This window comes from Penaeus vannamei, chromosome 29, assembly GCF_042767895.1.
Source record: "Penaeus vannamei isolate JL-2024 chromosome 29, ASM4276789v1, whole genome shotgun sequence".
Classification (NCBI taxonomy): Eukaryota; Metazoa; Arthropoda; class Malacostraca; order Decapoda; family Penaeidae; genus Penaeus; species Penaeus vannamei.
The window spans coordinates 15,534,785-15,555,736 of NC_091577.1; the positions used below are offsets into that span (position 1 = coordinate 15,534,785).

The window sequence follows — 20,952 nt, forward strand, 5'->3', positions numbered from 1 at the left end:
TGGAGGGAGGGAAGGAGGGAGGGGGAGGTGAGGGAGGGAGGGAGGGAAGAAGGAGGGTGGGGTGAGATGGAGGTGAGGGACGTGGGTGAGGTGAGATGGAGGTGAAGGAGGGAAGGAGGAAGGAGGTGAGGTGAGATTGAGATGAGGAAGGGAAGGAGTAGCACCTTTCTCACGCTGCCTGATGGGGAAAAAAAAACATCGCGTTGAGATTTTCCCTTCATGAATCCCCACATCACTCGGCGTCACTTCCGGGCCCGACGTCGCTCGGCCGCCCTCGCGGTGTTGACACGGGCGCAGGCGAAGGCGAAGGCGGAAGTGGGGGATTTGGGAGCTCCTTGGCCCGGTCGCGTCGCCTCGCCCGCCGTCGGGGTCTGGGGCTCGTTGGGGCTGATGGAGGGGAAGCGGGGTTGATAACGCGTCGCTGATGATGAATAGCTTCGATTTAATAACTGAACTGATAGTGAATCACTTCGAATTAATAAGTAAACTGATGGTGTATCACTTCGAATTGATAAGTAAATTGATGATGAATCACTTCGAGTTAATAACTGAAATGATGGTGAATCACTTCGAATTGATAAGTAAACTGATGGTGAATCACTTCGAATGAATGACTTTTCACTGATAATGAATAACTTCGAATGAATTACTTGACTGGTAATGAATAACTTGGAATGAATTACTTACCTGATGATGAATTACTTACCTGATGATGATGAATAACTTGGAAGGAAACGCTCTTCACTGATAATGGATAAGTTCGACTGTTTGGGAAAGGTAGAATGAATAACTTGTCACTGATAATGAATGAAATCGACAGTTTAGGAAAGGCAGAATCAATAGCTTCAATGATTCTTCACTAATGTTGAATAACTTTGACAAATCTGGAAAGACGAGCAAATTCAACCGACTGTTTTACATCTTCATGAGAATTGCATGATTTTGTGGAGGATGCATTGAACGCATTTCATTATGCAATTATGCACTCAGGTCTTTTCGACATGCCATTTTTAATCTGCTTATTTCTCAAAATAGCTCTCTCTGCTTGGTACCATTTCATATTGTTGTTATTGTTGTTGTAGACGATATTGTATTTGTTTTTTTTCCTTTGTGCATATCTGTGATAGAAAGGCCTAGAAAAGGAGGCCGGGAAATGGGTGTGAATTATGAGAATAACAGATGTCAGGAGGTCTGGTTAACGTGTGTGTGTGTGTGTGTGTGTGTGTGTGTGTGTGTGTGTGTGTGTGTGTGTGTGTGTGTGTGTGTGTGTGTGTGTGTGTGTGTGCGTGCGTGCGCATATGCGTGCTTGAAAGAGAGAGGGAGAGAGAGAGAGAGAGAGAGAGAGAGAGAGAGAGAGAGAGAGAGAGAGAGAGAGAGAGAGAGAGAGAGAGAGAGAGAGAGAGAGAGAGAGAGAGAGAAAGAGAGAAAGAGAGAAAGAGAGAAAGAAAGAAAGAACCGTGTAACTGCGCTTGTCATCCCATCCTGACGCGAGCAAGCAGCGAACGAGAGCCAGGAGAGAGTGCCACTTGTCGGAACAGTTTAACGAGGGTGATGGAGGCATTGTGGCGGGAGGCCGAGGCGGGTATCTCCTGTGTGCGGATTAATGACACTCCGGGTCGTGGTGCGGCGGGAGGCTGGTGGATTCAGGGAGGGAGAAGGAAGGGGCGGTAGGGGATAGAAGGGGAGGTTGGAATAAGTGAAAGGGAGAGAGTGGCACGGAGGGAGGAAGAGACAATGGGGTGGGGGGGCTGGGGGGGAGGGGTGAGGAAGCGGAAGGAAGGAAGGAAGAGGGAAAATGTGGAGCAAGGAGGGGCGATGAGATCAGAAGAGAATTACACGGGCCTGAAGGAGACTCGACGAGGAATGAAGGATGTGAGAGACAGCGGATACTAGAGACAAAGAGGAAGAGGAGATGCGGGGAGAAGGAAGGATAGCAGATGTCTTGCGGAAGGAAAAAGTGAATGAGGGAGGGAAGGAGGGAGAGGAAGGTGGGACAAGAGATGGTTTGTGTGTTGGCCAGTCGCCTGAGTGGGGTAGGTATGTAGCGAGGTTCGCGCACGCACGTACGTACACACGCACACGGCGGGGCCACCAAGCCAGCCAGCGAGCAGCACAGCCAGCAGCTCCACCACGTCGGGACTCGCAGCACCAGTACGCTCCCGACGCCCCAGCCACTTGTTACTCGCTTCGGCCGCACCTGCTCCGCTTGCGGCAGCCGCTGAGGTGCTCCTCGGTCCTTCGAGGGCGACACTGTGTGCTGTGGAGGTGCTTGCGTCTGCTCGTGCTTTGCGACCGAAACGTGAAGTTTGGTAACGCGTGTGGAGATCGGCGCTGTGATTAACGTCGCTTCGCTTTTGGGTGCAGTGCTGTGTGCGGCGCGTGGAGGGCGGCGATATAAAGCGTTTGTGTTTTTATGCGCCAAAGGGAAGCTACGCTGTTTGGGACGAGGCTTTGTCTCGGTTTATTTCGAGACCGGGCGTGCGTGTGCGAGCGGGGACAAAGCTCGGAAAACGAGAGTGAGCTTCGTGGTGCAGCGTGTGCTCGGGAGATGAATTCGTGTGGTGACAGTGATGCTTTAGCCTATTGTGTCTTTTAACAAGGCGAATGTGTAGTGCTGTCGTAGAGAAGAATTGGAGAAGCAGGTAAGGACAGACCGACGGAGAGCCGTCATCAAAAGGGTGATCCCAAGGTACTGGAAGAGTTGCCAGCTCGTCAATTAATCCGCGGCTCAGGCCCCCTCCGGCCGCGAGCAAACAGAATCATCAGTCAAAGGCTCGCGGGATAGAAAGCGCACCTGACGCCTCTCCATTAGCGTGGCATGAGATGCGAAGTGCGAGGGCATGACAGACGTAAATCTGCAGGTCCTTCGGCCGCGCCGGCACCGCGCGTGATCTGAATGGAAAAATTAAATCCCCGAAGCTGAACGCTGGCGGCGTGGCAACCCTCGAGTGGCCGTGCGCGGGTGGGAGATGATTACCCTCGTTGTTTACACCTGTAGCTAGTCACCTGGTGTGCGCTGGCCCCCGGTGCGCTGGGGGAAAGGGGAGGAAGGAATTTCCTCCCCAGGGCGCGAGGAAACTGCGCGCGAAAGACGGATGTGATGAAGGCCTTTGTGGCTCCTATGACAGTCAAGGTTGCACAAAAGTCAAGGTCGCGGATCGGCGAGGCTGTGCTGTGTATCTGCGCTGGAGATGCCTGTGCTGAGGGCGAAGAGTCCGCGGGTGGAGGGCGGGCGGTGCTACCCCAAGGTGTGCTGGTCCGCCGTCACCCGCGCCACCCACTGGGGGATCAGCACGCGCTCGTCCGCCCCCGAGACGCACTCCGCCAAGTCTGCGAGGAGTGCGAAATCCTCGCAGATCTTCAACGGCTTCCCAGTCGATTCGGATCAGGGCGGCGTCACGAGCAGGCCGGACGGTGATTCAGAGGCGAACGGCTGCAGAAGGGAAATGGGCGCTCCCAGGGCCCCCGCGGCCCCCGCCCGCCACCAGGGGGGAGTGCACGCCGCTCAGCCCCTCCCCGCGAGCGCGCTCCCCCGGGGAGCGCAGCAGCACCGCCAGGCTCGCCTCCAGCCCAGTACCCCTAGAAGTGCCACGCCGTCTCGGTCGTCTGCCTCTGCTTCCACGGGCAAGGGCTTGAGTAATGGCGGTGCTTTCCGGGCGCCAGGGACCAGACTCCGCTTCTTCTCCAGGAGTGTAGCGGCGCCGCCCCCACCTGCGTGTGACGACCATCACTGTGACGTCGACGACCTGTGTGACGCCAGCAGTGCGAGCGACTGCAGCAGCGCCAGCGATGCACACAGCTCCAGCGGTGGTCACAGCTTACGTGACTCGTGCAGTGGAAGCGACGACGACGGTGCTTGCTCTGGCACGTGCTGCATTCCGGCGGGTGACGCGCCGTGCTGTCTATTACCCTGTGCCCACACCTCTGCGGGTGCCAAGATAATTAGGAGTGCCATCAGCGTGCCCTCGACGAGGCACTGTGGTTATGGTGCCTATGGGAACGAGAATGACGCCAGCATAGCCAAGATGCCTCTGCGAGCTCGGAGCGGCGAGGGCGTGACGACAGCGGCGTGTATGGGTGCTCTCAGCTGCAGGTTCAACGGCGCTCGCGATGGCGGGGCCGGCCGGGCGGCGACGCCGAACGGGCATTGTGAAACTCAGGTGCTTGACAGGTGCGACGAGGAGGCCCCGGCGCCCCGCCACCCCCGTGCTGAGAGTGAGCCGAGTGTGAGCAGAGACAAGGACGCGAGTGACAGGAACACGGCCCCGCGCGGCATTGTGTGTCGTATTGCCCGTCAGCAGGACAGCAGCGCTGCGCCGATGGTGCGACAAGACACTTTCACAATAGAGAGAGGGCAAGGCGGGATCAGCCCTCGAGGGGAAGGGGGCCTCTCCTTGCCCATGCTGTCGAGGCCGCTCTGCCCCTCCCCGACGCCCACGCCCTCCCTCGCCACCCTTAGGCCTAGGGCTGGCCAGAGTGGCACCTCCAACGGCTCCAAACTTAGGCCTCCCGCCACTCACTACCGCGAGGCCGCCCGCCTCAGCCCTGCCAGGTCGAACGGCGCTGCCTCGGCCCCGTACTCCCGGGGGTCGTTATCGCAGCCCAGGGCGGCGCTCGCGGCCTCGAGGGGAGGGCGGAGGAGGAGCGCCAGTGAGAATGGGGACTTGGGAGCAGAGGAAAGGCTCGGTGGAGGCGCGGACACTCCACCGTGGGAGCCTCACCATGTCGCCAAGGTGCGCACGGAAAAGATAAACAGGCATTGTCTGACTAACATGGTTTTAATTAAGACTGGCCGACGGGATTCCTCAACTAAAACAATCGTCTCTAACTTCATAGTTAATTAGATTCAGCATGTTTAAGTGTCGCTTGTGGGCCTTTATCACATGTTCTAACACCTATTTCTGTTGTCCCGTCTCGTCTTTCGAGTTACCTTCCTGCACAATGACGATTTTTTTTTCTCCTAATCCTAATCTGAAAGCGCCTTGACTTGACTTCACAGTAGGACGAGGACATGATAAGCGTTTGTCAAGCTTCACTTCAAACCTTGAGTAATTGCTGCCTTTCCAAAGGAGTGCATCGTATTTGTCCTTGGACTATAAACCCCTTTTATTATACAACGCGTTTCTTTTGGGGTATTTCCTTCGTAGGTTGTTTTAAACATGGGCATTTCCTTGTGGTCTTTTTCTTCTTTTACTTTTTCAGTCTTTGAATTGAGTTTAATTTAGTGTTTTAGTCTTTGAAATGTGATTTAGTTTTTTAGTCGTTGAATTGAGTTGAATTAATTTTTTTTTAGTCTGAATTTAGTTGAATGCAGTTTTTTAGTCTTTAAGATTTGTTTAATTTAGATTTTTAGCCTTGGAAATTAGTTTATTTTAGATTTTTAGCCTTGGAAATTAGTTTATTTTAGATTTTTAACCTTTGAAATTATTTTGTTTTGTTTTTTTAGCATTTAAATTTAGTTTTTTTGCGGTTTCCGTTTGAATATACAATATGAACATCAAACTGTTTTAACGGTCTTTTACGTAAATAGAATTAGCGTGGTGGCTCATGCCCGTCGCGCTCCAAGTCATGTGGAAGAAATCAGTCCCCCTCCCCTCCCCCCTCATTCCTCGGCACTGACACCTCTCCCCCCCCCCTCCCACAGTCTTGGGGCGTCATGTGTTCCCCGTCACAGGTTGCTCAGAAACCTAATAAAGCTGTAGTTTCAAAGGGATTTGCTGACTTGAAACAGGAAGGCAAAATCGTGCACAGATAGTGCCAGATTATTTAGATGCTGCGCCTGCTTCATACAGATAATTGGATATTGCGCTCGCCTTATAGAGATAAATTACCATGTAGGTGCACCCGGGCATGTGCGCTCCCTCACCTCCACCCGCACTTAAAAAATCGTGTATGACATTTCATATTTGCATTTGAGTTTGTAAGTACTTATATTAAGTACAGACATTTATTAATTCTTATATACGTGCACTATTGTGTGTGTGTGTGTGTGTGTGTGTCTGCTTGCTCTCTCTCTCTCTCTCTCTCTCTCTCTCTCTCTCTCTCTCTCTCTCTCTCTCTCTCTCTCTCTCTCTCTCTCTCTCTCTCTCTCTCTCTCTCTCTCTCTCTCTCTCTCTCTCTCTCTCTCTCTTTTTTCCCGTGTTGACTGTGTGTGTGTGCACAGGTGTGCAAGTTGTATACGCGCGTGTGTAAGAGACGAAATGATATACCGAAAACGCCCTTATCACTCCTTGCCAGTAGGTGATGGTTGGTGGGCATTCCTATCAACAGTTCTTCATTCAGTTTATGTAACAAGTCTTGTCATAATCGGCCGGTTTGTTAGAATTGTGCCAGGCCCGACCCAAAGAATTTTCATAAATAGAGACGCAGAAATAAAGGTATATCTGTCTATATATCTGATAGATTTACCTTTAACTGTGTATTTGCCCGGTTTATATGCATGTCTAGACTGATTAATATGCATTTATTTCTTTTTTATGCATGTCAAGTATACGAATATTCTTTGGGTCGGGCCTCGCACAATTCTAACAAACCGACAGAATATCCGTTCTTAGACTTTTCCTCAGGGACTTATTAAGTAAGGGTGAGGATCACCTAAGTTACCTCATCCTTTTGAGGTTTAATTTTACTTGTGTCGCAATAAACGTGTCGGAGTCAAAAAAAAGTCCTCCATTATAGATAATAAACGCCTGACTAACGCGTTTGCGCCGACTCATAGACCGCGACTGACGAACGTGGCAGCCAGGAGAGCGTGCATGAGGTGGAAATAGAGGGTCATCCAACACCCACATGATTGCGAGCGTGGGTGCAGGCGTCCCGTAGGCGTGACAAAAGCACACTGAATCTGCATTAAAGCTCGGAGGTGATATCGGCTGACGTCGCCTGACATTGTTTGTGTTGGCAGCTGACGGGGTGGTGACGAGGGGCCAGCAGCACAGGCCGCGGTTAGGCTATCTGTCACCTCGAGGTCGGCCTGTAAAGTCATTTATTTTCTTTCTTTTTTTCTTAAGCGTCTCCGTCTTTATGTTCGGGTTGTGTATAGGGTTGGGGAGATTTCGATGTACGTGTGATTGGTTATTATTATCATTATTATTGTTATTATTACTATTATCATTATTGTTATTATTATTATTATTATTATTATTATTATTATTATTATTATTATTATTATTATTATTATTATTATTATTATCATTATTATTGTTATTCTTACTATTATCATTATTAATATTATCATTATTATTATTACTATTATCATTATTGTTATTATTATTATTGTTATTATTATTATTATTATTATTATTATTATTATTATTATTATTATTATTATTATTATTATGATTATTGTTGGTATTATTATTATTATTATTGTTATTATCATTATCATTGTTATTATTATTATTATTATTATTATTATTATTATTATTATTATTATTATTATTATTATTATTGTCATCATTATCATCATTATTATTATTATTATTGTTATTATTATTATTATTATTATTTGGAACATCATTCCTGAGTTGGAGGTTAAGCTTGGGAAAATGGAATACATAAACATTTATTTCTTAAATCTTACAATATTTCCAAATCAGAAATGAAATACGAATATATAATGATTTTGGCACGCGTTGTATTTATTTATGCGAAGGTATTAGACAATGGCCTGATAAAAGCTAAACGCCGGGGCTGTTATTTTCGTAGATTAGATTATTGTGCGATTGATTATCGGGGCTGCGTGATTCACATTCTATAGCCCTCGATACATGAATTCGATTTCACATTTTTATTTATTTATTATTTATTTATTTATTTTTATGTTTATTGTAAATCCGCCATCTGTTTACCTTTTTTTTTTAGCTTGTATTGATCATTTCCGAGGTGACGTCATCGTATGAAGCTGATGATAGATTTCCTTTCGAATGAATCGACTTTCGTCTCGCATTTGAATTTTGGAGGTGTTCGAAACCGTGGGAGATAAGCCACGGTGATAGCGTTACGAACAGTACCTCGATAATAGAACAATAGACGGCGGTGTGCTTGCAGTGTGTGTGTGTGTGGGAATTCTTAGTGTGTTCTCGGTGGTGGCAGCGTCTGCGTGTGTGCGCGCGGTGTGTGTGTGTGTGTGTACATCTCCGGGGCTTCTTTCTAAACCTTCTTTATTTAACGTGCTTCCCCTCTGCGTGCTTGCGTGCTTTTGCCTTTGTTGTACTTCTTGTTGCTCATTTATTTACGACCCCATTTGGGCGCGAGTTTTATCTATTTATTTATTTATTTATATTCCGACCGGTCTTACTCTTCCCCTTTCGCGCCTGACGAATGGTAGGGTGTCTTGGGGCAAGGTTTTGAAATATAGGCCTTGCCTTGGGGAGCAGGCTGTTAGCTTCTCCCGAATAGCTTCTGCGAGAGCTCGAAACGTTGCGTTAGGTATGTTACTTTGGTTCATTTGTTTTTAGAAAGCTTGTGTACATTTTTTATTTTAGATATTTTTATTATCATTATTATTTTGTATTTGATACTGTTGCGGTACTATTTATTTGTACTGGTGTTTGTATATGTCTCCGCTCTCTCCTCCCGTGTACTGTTTTAGATGAAGACACTATTCGTCTCTCCTCTCCCCTTCCCTCCCTTCTCCCCTTCCCTCCCTTCTCCCCTTCCCTCCCTTCTCCCTTTCGCCCTCTCCGCTCTCTTCTCATTAATCCCCTCCCCCACTCCCGCCTCCGCCTGTCTAAGCGTCACACACACCCTCCGCCTCCGCCTCACCTAATCCAAGCAGCTTCTTATTAACGCCGGAGTTGACTTGAGCTGCGGAGTTGACTTAGGCCTCGGAGTTGACTTGAGCTGCGGAGTTGACTTTAGCTTCTCTGAATGTGTAGCGTTGATGTTGACACTAAGGGTAAAAGGCACGGCGAGGGGTGCCTCTTTCGACGGCGGTGTTTGTCTTGGGGAGGGGTGGAAGGGGTGGTGGTGGAAGGGGGGGGGTGAAGGGAGTTGGGGAAAGAGAGAGGGAGGGAAGGGAAGAGAAGAGAAGAGAAAGAACACAATGAGAAGTCCCAGTTGCATCAGCGCTGTAATGATGCCCTGCAGTAAGTTGCCAAGAAGAGGGGATAAAATGGAGGTTTGGTATATACAGTTCTGAAATCCTTGGGAGTTTCTGTTCGTGGAGTAAGAGGAACAGCGGGAAGAGAAGGGAAAGGAGCGAGGGAAGAGTTCCCGTTTCCGACAGCGCCCGACGATGACTCGGAGAAGGTGGCGGGATAGCGGGAGGGGAGGTGCAGGGAGAGGGAGAGAGAGAGGGGGGAGGGGAGGGGTAGAGACAGGTGCAGGGAGAGGGAGAGAGAGAGAGATGGGGCGGGAGGGGAAGGGTAGTGACAGGTACAGGGAGAGGGAGAGAGAGAGAGAGAGAGGTGGGGGAGGGGGAGAGTGAGGAGAGGGAGGAAAGAGAGGTTTGGTATAGACAGTTTTGAGAGCCCTTAGAGTTTCTATTTGAGGCGGAAGAGGGGGAGTAGCAAGAACGTAATGAGTCCATTCTTTTTTTTTCGACAGCGATGCCGTCGAAAACGGCGAGGTCGTCTGGAATGTAAAATGAATGTAGGAATGAAGGAATCGTATATGAGCAATGTTAAGAGCTTTCGCAGACTATATGGCTTAAGGGAGGTGGAGGGTAGAATAAGCGCGGGGAATTCCGAAGACCAAGTTTGAGAGCGCCATTGAGAGAAGCCTCGGGTATTATCCTTGTTTTATTAATGGCGTCAGTTGGGTTTCGCCAGGTGTCATGTTCGGGCTCAGGCAGATCAGTACGAGTCGAGTGCGGTATGAGTGACTAGGTCGCCTGACAGTATCCGTGTTGTGGTTCTGACGGCTGACTCCTTCTTGCAGGGTCCACGTGGGAGTGGCAACACTAAGCGCGGTGCCCCGTACTCCCGCAGCAGCGTCAGCAGTGATGAACACGATCAACAGGCGGCCTCAGGACAGCAGAAGGAGGACCCGCCCCCCCACCAGCCCACGCACCGAGGCCGCCGTGCCATGAAGATCACATTGCGCGAAGAGGCCACGAAAAAGAACACTAACCTCACTACTCCAGCGTCTAGGTAAGGCCGGGCTCGGGTTCTCTCACGGCTTGAGGTTTGGGTCACGTTCGCTCGGGCAAGTGAGCCGTGACATTTAATTTCGTTGGCCGCGGGTCGGCCGGCCTCCGCTCGCGAGGAAGCCCGCGAGAAAATGCGTTTTTTTTTCATACTATAAATTGGTTCCCGATTCCATTTCTTTGCAGTTCCTTAATCCTTAAAGTTCACTTTCTTTTGATTTTGGGAGTTTTATGGTATATTTGAAATATCAGATTTATATCTAAGATTGAAAAGGAAAACTTTGCTAATTTTTTTTCTCTGGATTAGAAATTCATTATTTACGTGACATACACCATTATATTTATTTTGGCTAGAACAAGATTAATCGTTTGGCCATATGATTAGATATAAAATTATGAAGCCTAACTGTATATTGCACAATTATTTAGCAAAGCAAATATGTGTTTTATTGGTAAAAAAAAATCTTTCATCTATCTGCTTCATATTCCGTATATGATTCATTTCAAATCTGATAAAGAGGGAAGATTTATCTGTTCACATTTTTTTAATTATATTTTTTATTCCCCACTAACAACCGGGGGAAACCTTATTAATGATCCTTCCTGAATTATTATGATGAATTCAAACGTAAATGCAAACTGAGCTGATTCCTTGCAACGAGGGATTGGCCCATTTTGCGGGGATCAGGCTTTGCCTTCGTCTCATGGCGAAGGATATCACAGGCACACTCACACATGCACATGTACACTTGTACGCTCATGCACACTAACGCATACTCATTCACTCACGCTCACCCAGGTGTGTGCACACACATGCACACACATGCACGCACACACACACACACACACACACACACACACACACACACACACACACACACACACACACACACACACACACACACACACACACACACACACACACACACACACACACACACACACACACACACACACACACACACACACACACACACACACACACACACACACACACACACACACACACACACACACACACACACACACACACACACACACACACACACACACACGCACACACACACACACACACACACACACACACACACACACACACACACACACACACACACACACACACACACACACACACACACACACGCACACACACACACACACACACACACACACCTGCACACCCACACACACACATGCACACACACATGCACACCCACACACACACATGCACACCCACACACACATGTATACACACATGCACACACACATGCACACACACATGCACACACGCACATGCACATACACACATGCACATACACACATGCACATACACATGCACACACACATGTACATACATACATACACATACACACATGCACACACATGCACACACACAAGTGCACACACACACATGCACACACATACACGCACACACACACACGCACACACGCACACACACACACGCACACACACATGCACATACACACACACACACACACACACACACACACACACACACACACACACACACACACACACACACACGTACGCGTGCGCATGCTTGAATGCACGCTTGCACACATGCACATGCACATGCCCACACAGGCACATGCACATGCCCACACAGGCACATGCACATGCGCACACATATCCACATAAATAGTAATAATGATGATAATAGTAATAACAATAATAACAACAGTAATGATAATGATCTTAATGATAATAGCAATAAAGATCATTTTTATGATGATGATAATGATAATGGTGTTCATAACAATGATAAAAATAATAATAATTATGAGGATAGTAATAAGAATAATATAAAGAAAAATACAAAAATACATTCAATATTTTCAGATGTAGCTATCTGATGAAAGTGAATATGACTAGATTTTTGGTGTAATCTCAAGAAAATAAATATGCAAAATGAGCACAGAGTAAGTAGCTTCACAGTACAACCTTATGAGTTGTGCATTGTAGACTTATTCCAAAGTTATGGACATCTATAAAACGTGAATATACTGTATGCAATTTAGGCTGAAGCTTTATTTTGTTGGTGATTAGTTATGTGATCAGAATAAGACAGAAGTAACTCTGTGATACTGCATTTACGGACTGAAATTTGCTGCAATGTTCAAACGGCTTTAAAGTAAATGTGATCTGCTTGTTTCGTAAACCAGGTGTAGTTGAAGCGATTCCAAATTTTTTTGTGGTTTTCTCTGTGTTTCACTGTAAAATGGATAGAATTAGATGTTGGTAATATGGATGATCTCAAAAGAAAGAAAAAAAGATCATGTTGGATTACAGGGAACTGAAAAGTCTAAAATGAATGCAATATTACTGAAAGCTATCAGCAAGCATGTAACTTAAATTGAACAGTATTGTATTTATAGTACAACTGTCTGTTCTTTTGCTTTAAGGCCTTTATAAATAAAGCAGAATGGGAAGTGATTCTGAAAGTATTACACTATGACCTTTTCATTTTATCATTATTATTAGGCAATGGGTACAGCTGTGACACTGTAGCATCATACATGAGGAACTGCATTATTATTTTTTTTATTGTGAATGTTACAGTTTGTTAGTATTAAATAAAACACTTCATTTCAAACATACTAATGGACACTCTCTGAACAAAGGTAATTGTACTTTCATGTGGTTCTGTGACTGTGTTCGGCTTCCTTCTAAAGCATATATTTCTCTCACATCTTCATTGTTTTCCCGAGTTCTAATGATTTTCTCCAGATAATTTTGTTGTTTTTTAATTTTCTTTATGCCAGAATATTCTAGGTGCTCCTTGTTAGGTACTTTTGTTTTCAGTCTTGCTTCAAAAGGGCATGACAAATTTTGAGTTGTGCCTCTGGTTCGCTCAGTAGAGAAAATGTAAACGGCTCTATTTCTTTTTGAACCTTTTTCCTTTTTGCTGTTGGATATGAGAATGTGTTTAAGTTTTTTTTTTTTACTCACTTTGGCTACTAGAACAAGGTGGAGAAATATTCCTATGTCCATTTTAAAAAATGAAACTCATCAAAGTATTTTCTGTATATTACTACATATTGATAAAAGTAAGATTTTTTAGGATATGACAAAAAAGGTCCAAAGTAAGAGAATAAGCTTTTTTGTCAAAGTACATTTCACAAATCAACAGACAGGATAATTCTTCCAACGAGGTGGTATTCATACAACTTACGGTGCCAAGTTAGAATTCCTTTCAATCAGATTTGTGGTATTGACTCTGCTAAATAGTCTGGCTATTCTTTAAATACTGTTGATTATTCCAAACTATTTTAGCAATATAGTTTGTTAGTTGAAAGGTAATAAGGCCATCAGTTTCATTCATTGTCAAGATTAAGGGAACAAATTTAAAAAAATATTTGCTAGTCTCCCACTTTTTTTTTCACTTTGTATTTTATTCCAGGCCGCATTTTATGGGCTTGTATTAAAAAAGAATATTTGTTTCACTTATTCTAATCTCTGTAACTTGTGTGTGTTGTCAGATTGCATAGACTTTTCGTGCCTGAAGTCGGGGAGATTATGATTTTAGTAGACACTAAAGCTATCCTAGTAATGCTGTGTCACTGTGATCACTATTTGATATTTAGCAGTTTTGGATATTTTTCTAATAGTTTATCACGCAGCAGTTGCTTCAAGAATTGTTCCATAATATTTAAAAGTCTGAATGCAGATAATTTATATAAAGAAAAATTTGATGATTTGATATAACCAGATATGAATACAGCAATAAGTAGATCCTTCTTGATCGAGTGTAGTAACAGATGATTATATGACTTTTTATGATCCCTCATATCTTCTGTTCTGGTTATTAATCTCCTATCCTTCTTGCATAAGAATCTGATACATATTAGGAAGAAAAAAACTTTAGAATCCTCCTAAAAGGAATGGAAACCATACCTTTCTTTCATTTTAAGAAACCGCATAATCTTGTAAGTTGAAGGAATACATGAACATAAAGAGTAGAAAATTAATTCAGCTTAGGCAGTTTGAATATATGTAATAGGAAAGAAATAACAAGCATACATTAGAATAAAAAGAGATTTGTATCAATCAAGGGATACTTAGACTTTTATTTAGAAGAAAACTTTGAATGACAATTTCTTACAAGCTGAATCTCCTTTGCACTTATTTAAATGCTGAAAGAGATACCTAGTGGCAAGAATAGACACATTTTGAATTGATCTCTGAATGAGTCATGCTGTATTTAATAAGATCAGTGATTGAGAATATTCACTTTGTTTAACAACTCATTTGTGCCATGCCTGAACCAACCAACCAGTGTCTGTGATCAAATGAAGTAAAAGAAAAAAAAAATGCATGTATAAAATCTTACGACTAATTCAGCTGGATGTTGAATATATAGCACAAGATCTTTTTCATGACATTATTAACATGATAGAAACAATAAAAGAACATGGCTAGATATTCTATATGAAGACCACAATGGTAACAATACAAGTTGTATCATGCTTGACTGACCTAAATGCCCATTAGCTTTTTCTTTTTCTTTTTCTAATTTTATATTTATGTCTGATAAATGTGCCTAAGCATTAATGTTTCATGTATGGTTGTTGATCTTTGAGTTTATAGTCCTGAAAATATGTTGGCAAACTTATTGCTAAGTGTGAGCTCCAGTTTCTGTGCTAGTTTTATGTTTTCATTATTAAGATAGCAAAGTGTTAAAACATATTCACTGGTATTGGTGTGTTTTAATGACTTCAGATCATAAGTTTTCCATCTAGATAAGGTATAGGAATTGATGACTGGAATATTTACATCATTAATGGAATACCTAGATCTTCAGCTAGAAATAATGGACTTCCATGATTAGATATCTCATTTTGATCATTGTATTGGAAAGAAATAAGAGTTGACAATTTTCATTGACTTTAAGAATTTTGCACTCAGAATCTGATGGTAGACTCAAATATATACTGGAATAATTAAATTTATATGATTTGTTTCCAAAGCTTCAATGGTTAAATGATATGAATGTTATCATAAACAAAATGAATGCCTTCTATTATTGTGCACAATCGTGCTTGGGCTATTGTATTCATGCAGATGTACATTAGAATATTTCAAACAAGCATGATTATTTCCATATATGGTTATGGAAGGCATGTTTTTAAAACAGTGACAGCAGCCTTTACCCATGCCAAATTGAGACATGCATCGGTAACCTAGCCCAGTCAGCCACTAGAGTGGAAAATTAGAAGCATGGGAAACATATCATTTCCCTGTTTTCTGTGATTTGGCTGTGGCATATATGATTTTTCAATGAATGAGACTAAAAGGATCTGAAGTTAACCTTAGTGGACTGAACCTCCTTAGTGACTGCAGTCAGGGCCGAACAAAATGACTGTTTAATTTAAACAAATAGAGCAGGCTAGAATGAGCATGGCAAAGAAACCTGGTACCTGGCATATCTGCTTGGTGTGTCATGGCAAGAATAAATGTCACCTAGTGTAAGTGCTTTAAAGTGATTTTTCTTTTATTGAATATTGTATTTACTAATGAAATGACAAGTGTAACCGAACGGAATCTTAACCTTTACTATGCCAGACTTCCTACTGACAGTTATCCCATGTCATAATCCCTTCTTTATATACTGTGTATGACTCTCTTATTTGTTGACTTTAGATATAGATATACTAAAATAGTAATGTTATAATGACATGGATAATGAAATATAGTCTCAATTATGTCATAGTAGTTTCTGTAAGTTAGGAAGTTCACTCAAATAATGATGATGCTATTTTTCTTATGAAAAGGATGACAAATTGCTAACCATATTTACAACCCATCTATAGGAAGAGATAGCATGTGACAGATCCACGTGGTTGGAAGCTGAAAAGAGCATTACATCTAATCCTCTTTGCAACAGATACCAACTAGCATAATTGCCACATTTCTGTTTCAATACATGTAGTACAGTAATAAGATACAGTGTAATAGATTTAAGAGAATAAAATGGACAGTGGAAAGGAAAAGAAAAAGAAAAACAAGTATACAGTCCTGGACAACATGGGTAATGTTTTGGGTAACCTGAGATGACATTGCTGGTAACCACAAACTGGTCTGTGAGGGAGGCTTGACACAGTAACTGTTTGGCGTGCGGAGAACGCTGGTCTGTCCTTCCCTTCTTCTGCTACTTAATTTCTTCTTGAACTGCGAAGAAATTTTGTTGAGTAGAGGAAGGAGATGGTTCTTTGGTCGCAAGAGAAGCCTGAGAAGAAGGTAGATGAGCATTGTTTGATTATGTGCTTGGGAGATCAGTATGGGAGGAGGATGGTATGAATAAGAGTGTGAAGCCATGTGACTTGGTTATAGAAATGTTCTATTCCAATGTTGTAATGGAAATTATTTTTTGTGTTAATTGCTAATCACAGAATAATTGTTTCACAGTGATGCTGCTATTGCATAATGTACAACACTTTCATTGTTGAGAAGAGGATATAGCTCTAGAGAATGATAGCAATTTAAATTTTAAAATAACATTAGGTAAAGAAACAAATTTTCCATTTTGAAGTAAAGTATGTAAAATAGAACTGCATTTTTGAGGATGTTTATGGATTTTGAAATTTAGAAAGATAATGTGAAAAATGAATTTTTTATAGAAACATATAGAGAAGAAACAGTAGGAGGAAACAAATGCAGCTTTTGTTAGAATAACACGGGGAAAGTATCACAGTTATACTTAGAGGTGAAAAGTTCATTTTTTTTTCTTTGTCCGCATTTTGTCAGCATTAAGTGGATTTTGTGTTGATTCTAAAGGAAGATTTTCTTTTACAGGACTCGATCAGGCTCCCGGAGTTCTGGTGGTTCCAGCCCAGCAACCATACATGGGAGGGCTCCACACAAGACTGCCACAGTCACTCCAGCCCCTAATAAAGTTACCCCTAAGAGTGGTTCTCTCAACAGGTTCGGATTCCGTAGCAGTGCGCAAGTCAAATCTGGTGATAGCACTGACAGTGTTAATTCCATACTAAGTGATGCGCAGACAATATCTGACTCAAATTCCAATATCTTTGAATTATGTGAAGAGGAAAATGAAAATCTTAAAAGCACAAAGAAAAGTAGTGAAACAGATGTGTGTGACAACAATGACATTCATGTGCAAAATAGGTTAGCGTTGTCCAACACAAAGGTGAATAAATCCCCTACCCCATACAGTACTCCAAGAGGCACACCAAATCTACAGTCAGGTCGAATTACAGCTTTTACCCGACAGTTACCGAAACCTCAAGTAGTTACTGTTAAGTCATCTGTCAGTCCGAAGCCACAAACTCCACTGTCCTACAGCCCTAGGCCCTACACCCCTAAACCCCACAGTCCTAAAACCCAAAGTCCATTAGTCAGAGACAGAACGAAGAGCCCCTCGTTAAGATCTCTTTCAAATACCCCCTCGAAAGCTCCCTTAGAACAAACTCCAAAAGTAAAGCAGCAATTCTTGACTAGTAGTCAGAGGATTCCTCGGGTTTCAAGAGACTCAGAGTCCTCCACTAGGTCGGGGACTGAAGTGGACTCAGGGCTGGGATCCTCGAGTGAAAGTGACAAGATTCGTGGTGAAGGAGAGACAGACACTCTTGGATCCAGTAATGTAGAGAGTACAGAAGATATGTCCGATGCTTGGCTCAGAGGGAAGAGGGCACAGGTAGATTCAGTTAAGAGGCGATCAGGTAATATGGAAGTCCATTTTAATGGCACAGGTGAATTCGAATTAAAGAGACGCAGTTTAGAATGTAAAGAATCAAGTCCCTCTGAACCACAACTTTCATCAGTCAAACCAGAGGTTCCCCCAGAAAAGAAATCTGAACCAAGTAAAGAAAAACGTGAAGGCACAATAACCTACAGTATGGCAAGGCAGAAGTTTGCTCCATACAGTCGTGGTCGCATTGGCTACGGGTACCAGGGCACTGCTGGAAGGAATGGTGAAGGTGCTTCATCAAATAATTCTAATAACTCAAGCACAAATGTGACAAAGATCCCTGGAAGCTCAGGTCTAGTCAGAAACCGTGTCGCCATGCTGGAGAAGACTCCTACAAAAACTACTCCACAACCACCAGTGAGAAGAAGCAGTCTGAAGAAACCAGTAATCAGACCCACATCTTTAGAAAAGACACCTATTCTAGTCATGCCTGTCACAGAAAAGACAGTAGAACTTAGTAAGCCTGTGTGTAGAAGGCTGGAATACAGTGAATGCAAGAATGTGAAAAGTGATGCACAAAATGAAATAAGTGGTGAAATACAACAGGGAATAAATCCTAAACTTTCTACCTCACATCCAAAGGCTGAAGACATTCTGATTGTGGGTTCAATCGAGGTAGAAACACATACAGACAATAATATCCTTTTAGAAGCTGAAAATCATGGAAGTTATTATGAAAATTCCTATGAAAAAACACCACTTATAGTCAAAGAAGTACCTTTGAAACTTAGTCCAGAAAACAACAAAGCAAATGAGAACAAAGCAGCCAATGATGTTATTGAAAAGGAAAAATTACATGTTGTTACATATGACGGGGATTCATCAGAATATTTGTCAGAGACTACTAATGACTACACAGACAGCAGTTTATCTGAGAGAGTTGATGATAGTTGTGACACAGGGGAAATGGTGAATGGGCATTACCTCCAGTCTCCAGATGAGTTTGGAATGAAGATTCTAACTCCTCAGTCTGAATCATCATTTGAGATATTGGAATCATTAAGTGAAACAGTGGAGTTGAGCACAGAGGAAGCCAGGGATGACTACTCACTCACAGAACCAGAAATCAGTGAGAGCAAGGCCACGATTCTTGAAGTTAAAAGACAAGAGTCAGCTGAGGGGCTGGCTCCTTCAAATTCAGGTTCAGAAGGAAGAACATCAACTGAAGAATTATCCAAACCTCCCTTGAAACCAAAACCAAAGCTTCCTTCTGTATCACCAGAAAAACTGACAAACCCAAGTGAAGTGAGTAAGCCATCTTGTATCCCCACAGATGCTCATATTGCCAAGTCAGAGAGTTCCCAAAAATCACCAGTTGGGTCACCTGTTGACAAAAAGAAACCGGTGGGAATGGGGATGACTTTAGTCAAGGCAACAGACATGAAATCGTCTGTGGATTCTTCTATAGATTCTCCAAAGTCAACCACAGGGAATCCTATGGTGGAATCGTCTGACCGCTCAACGCTTTCTGGGAAATGCACTCCCACCTTAAACTCTGGCAGGGGAGACTTGGATCAAGATTTTCTGATTGATGATGAGATCGCAGATCAACCAGGCCTTATGTTTGGTGGGTCCACAATGGCATCTTCATTCTTCACAGATGATGGAATATTCGATGACTTGACAGCAACCTCTCCAAGTCATGTGCCACTTAAGTCAGGTATGTTTTCCATAGCTATTGTATTTGTCCCCCATTTCTGTTCTGTTATTTACTCTGCAAATTGTGCAACTTTTCTTAGATTTTTATATCAATTGATGATCTTAATTATTAGATGAGATTATACTTGAAAGTAGAGGTTCTTAACGTGGGGGCCATGGACAGGCTGTAGTGGACCCATTAGGACCACATTAATGTTTTTTATTTATTTATTTATTGAAGTTTAATGATACTTTGTGTAAAGATAAAGTGCTCATTGCAACAAATGTACAAGATATGAATGAGAATTCATATCTTCACACTGCAAGAGATGTGTTTAATTGGTATCGACAATATCTGTATCAGAAATGTACTTCTGATGAAGATCTGGTTGAAACATCTCTTTTGCTCTGGAAATATTCATTGTCAATCATACCTATTTTGATGTGTATATACATATATAGTTATAAATGCAGATATGTATGAATATAAGGTTAGATATAGATATATATCATTTTGTAGTTGTAAATATTAAGCAGTAAAACCAGTGATATGATAAGCTTAGCATATTCCAGTTACACAGTATATTAGTCATTCTCTTGATTGGGAAATATGGAAGGACAGTGACTGTTTTTGATAAATAACATGGAATATACTGCCTTAAAAGTATCTTACAATCATACTTCTCTTTTCCTAATGTTCAGCTGCAGTAGGTTCTGGTAGGAGTCGTGCCAACAGTGTGGACACAGCCTCTAGTCTCGGCGCTGATGACCTCATGCTTGACTTTGACATAGAAGAGGGCAAAGCAGGAGGGTAAGTTTTTTTTTTCATGTTGATTGGTGCTAGTTATGAGTTGATTTGTAGTGATTCCATTGCACTGTGTGAAGAAGGAATGTTGTGTTAGATGCTTGGAGAAGCAGTTGTTTCCATTATTGGCAAAGGAAATGATGGATACAAGTGTTTCTTCAATACCATTGCAGCAGGAATATTTTTTTGTTTATTCAGTATTTCCTTGGTAAAAGAGGTGTGTATATATAACATTGGATCCAGCTCTGTCATGTGGAAATTGATGGTGTGCATTGCCGTAATATGCAAGATTCTGTCCAGTACCTCCTTCATTTCCTAAACACTTTTACTTTTATATTTTTATTCCTGCTGTCTGGTAAGAAGTTGAATAATGTTATGTCTGTTTTGTTAATTTTGATTTTATTTTTGTTTTAAATATACATATTTGAGTTTAGGATTGTCATTTAAGCCTTTAATATAATTTCACCAAATTTCCTAAGCAATTCAGTCATTTTAAGTTTGTCATGCATAGTAAACTGAAAATATTTAAAGTTTTCTCAAATTATTTTTAGCTTTAATATTTTGTTCAGCTAGTATTATGTTTTGTTTTGTGTGCATGCAACCTTTGAAATTATTCTACAATGCATGATTCTGATTTCATTTGTGAATTATTTGCCTGTGCAACTATAAACATTTGTTTTTTCAAATGCC

At 42.7% G+C, this 20,952-nt stretch overlaps 1 protein-coding gene across 10 annotated transcripts in view; it reads left to right on the top strand.

The window, feature by feature from the left end:
* The first annotated feature begins 2,115 nt into the window (after positions 1 to 2,115).
* The window catches only part of LOC113809337 (serine-rich adhesin for platelets), a 72,523-nt gene continuing 53,686 nt past the window's right edge, over positions 2,116 to 20,952 (top strand). For 4 of the 10 annotated variants that reach the window (XM_070142285.1, XM_070142292.1, XM_070142293.1 and 1 more), the window contains exons 1-4: positions 2,116 to 4,733; positions 9,883 to 10,094; positions 16,904 to 19,479; positions 20,160 to 20,268. In XM_070142285.1, coding sequence (XP_069998386.1) covers positions 3,192 to 4,733; positions 9,883 to 10,094; positions 16,904 to 19,479; positions 20,160 to 20,268 — 4,439 coding nt within the window. In that variant the 5' untranslated portion in view covers positions 2,116 to 3,191. The remainder of the gene's footprint in view (positions 4,734 to 9,882; positions 10,095 to 16,903; positions 19,480 to 20,159; positions 20,269 to 20,952) is intronic. The other 6 variants (XM_070142288.1, XM_070142286.1, XM_070142290.1 and 3 more) reach the window with 4 other exon arrangements.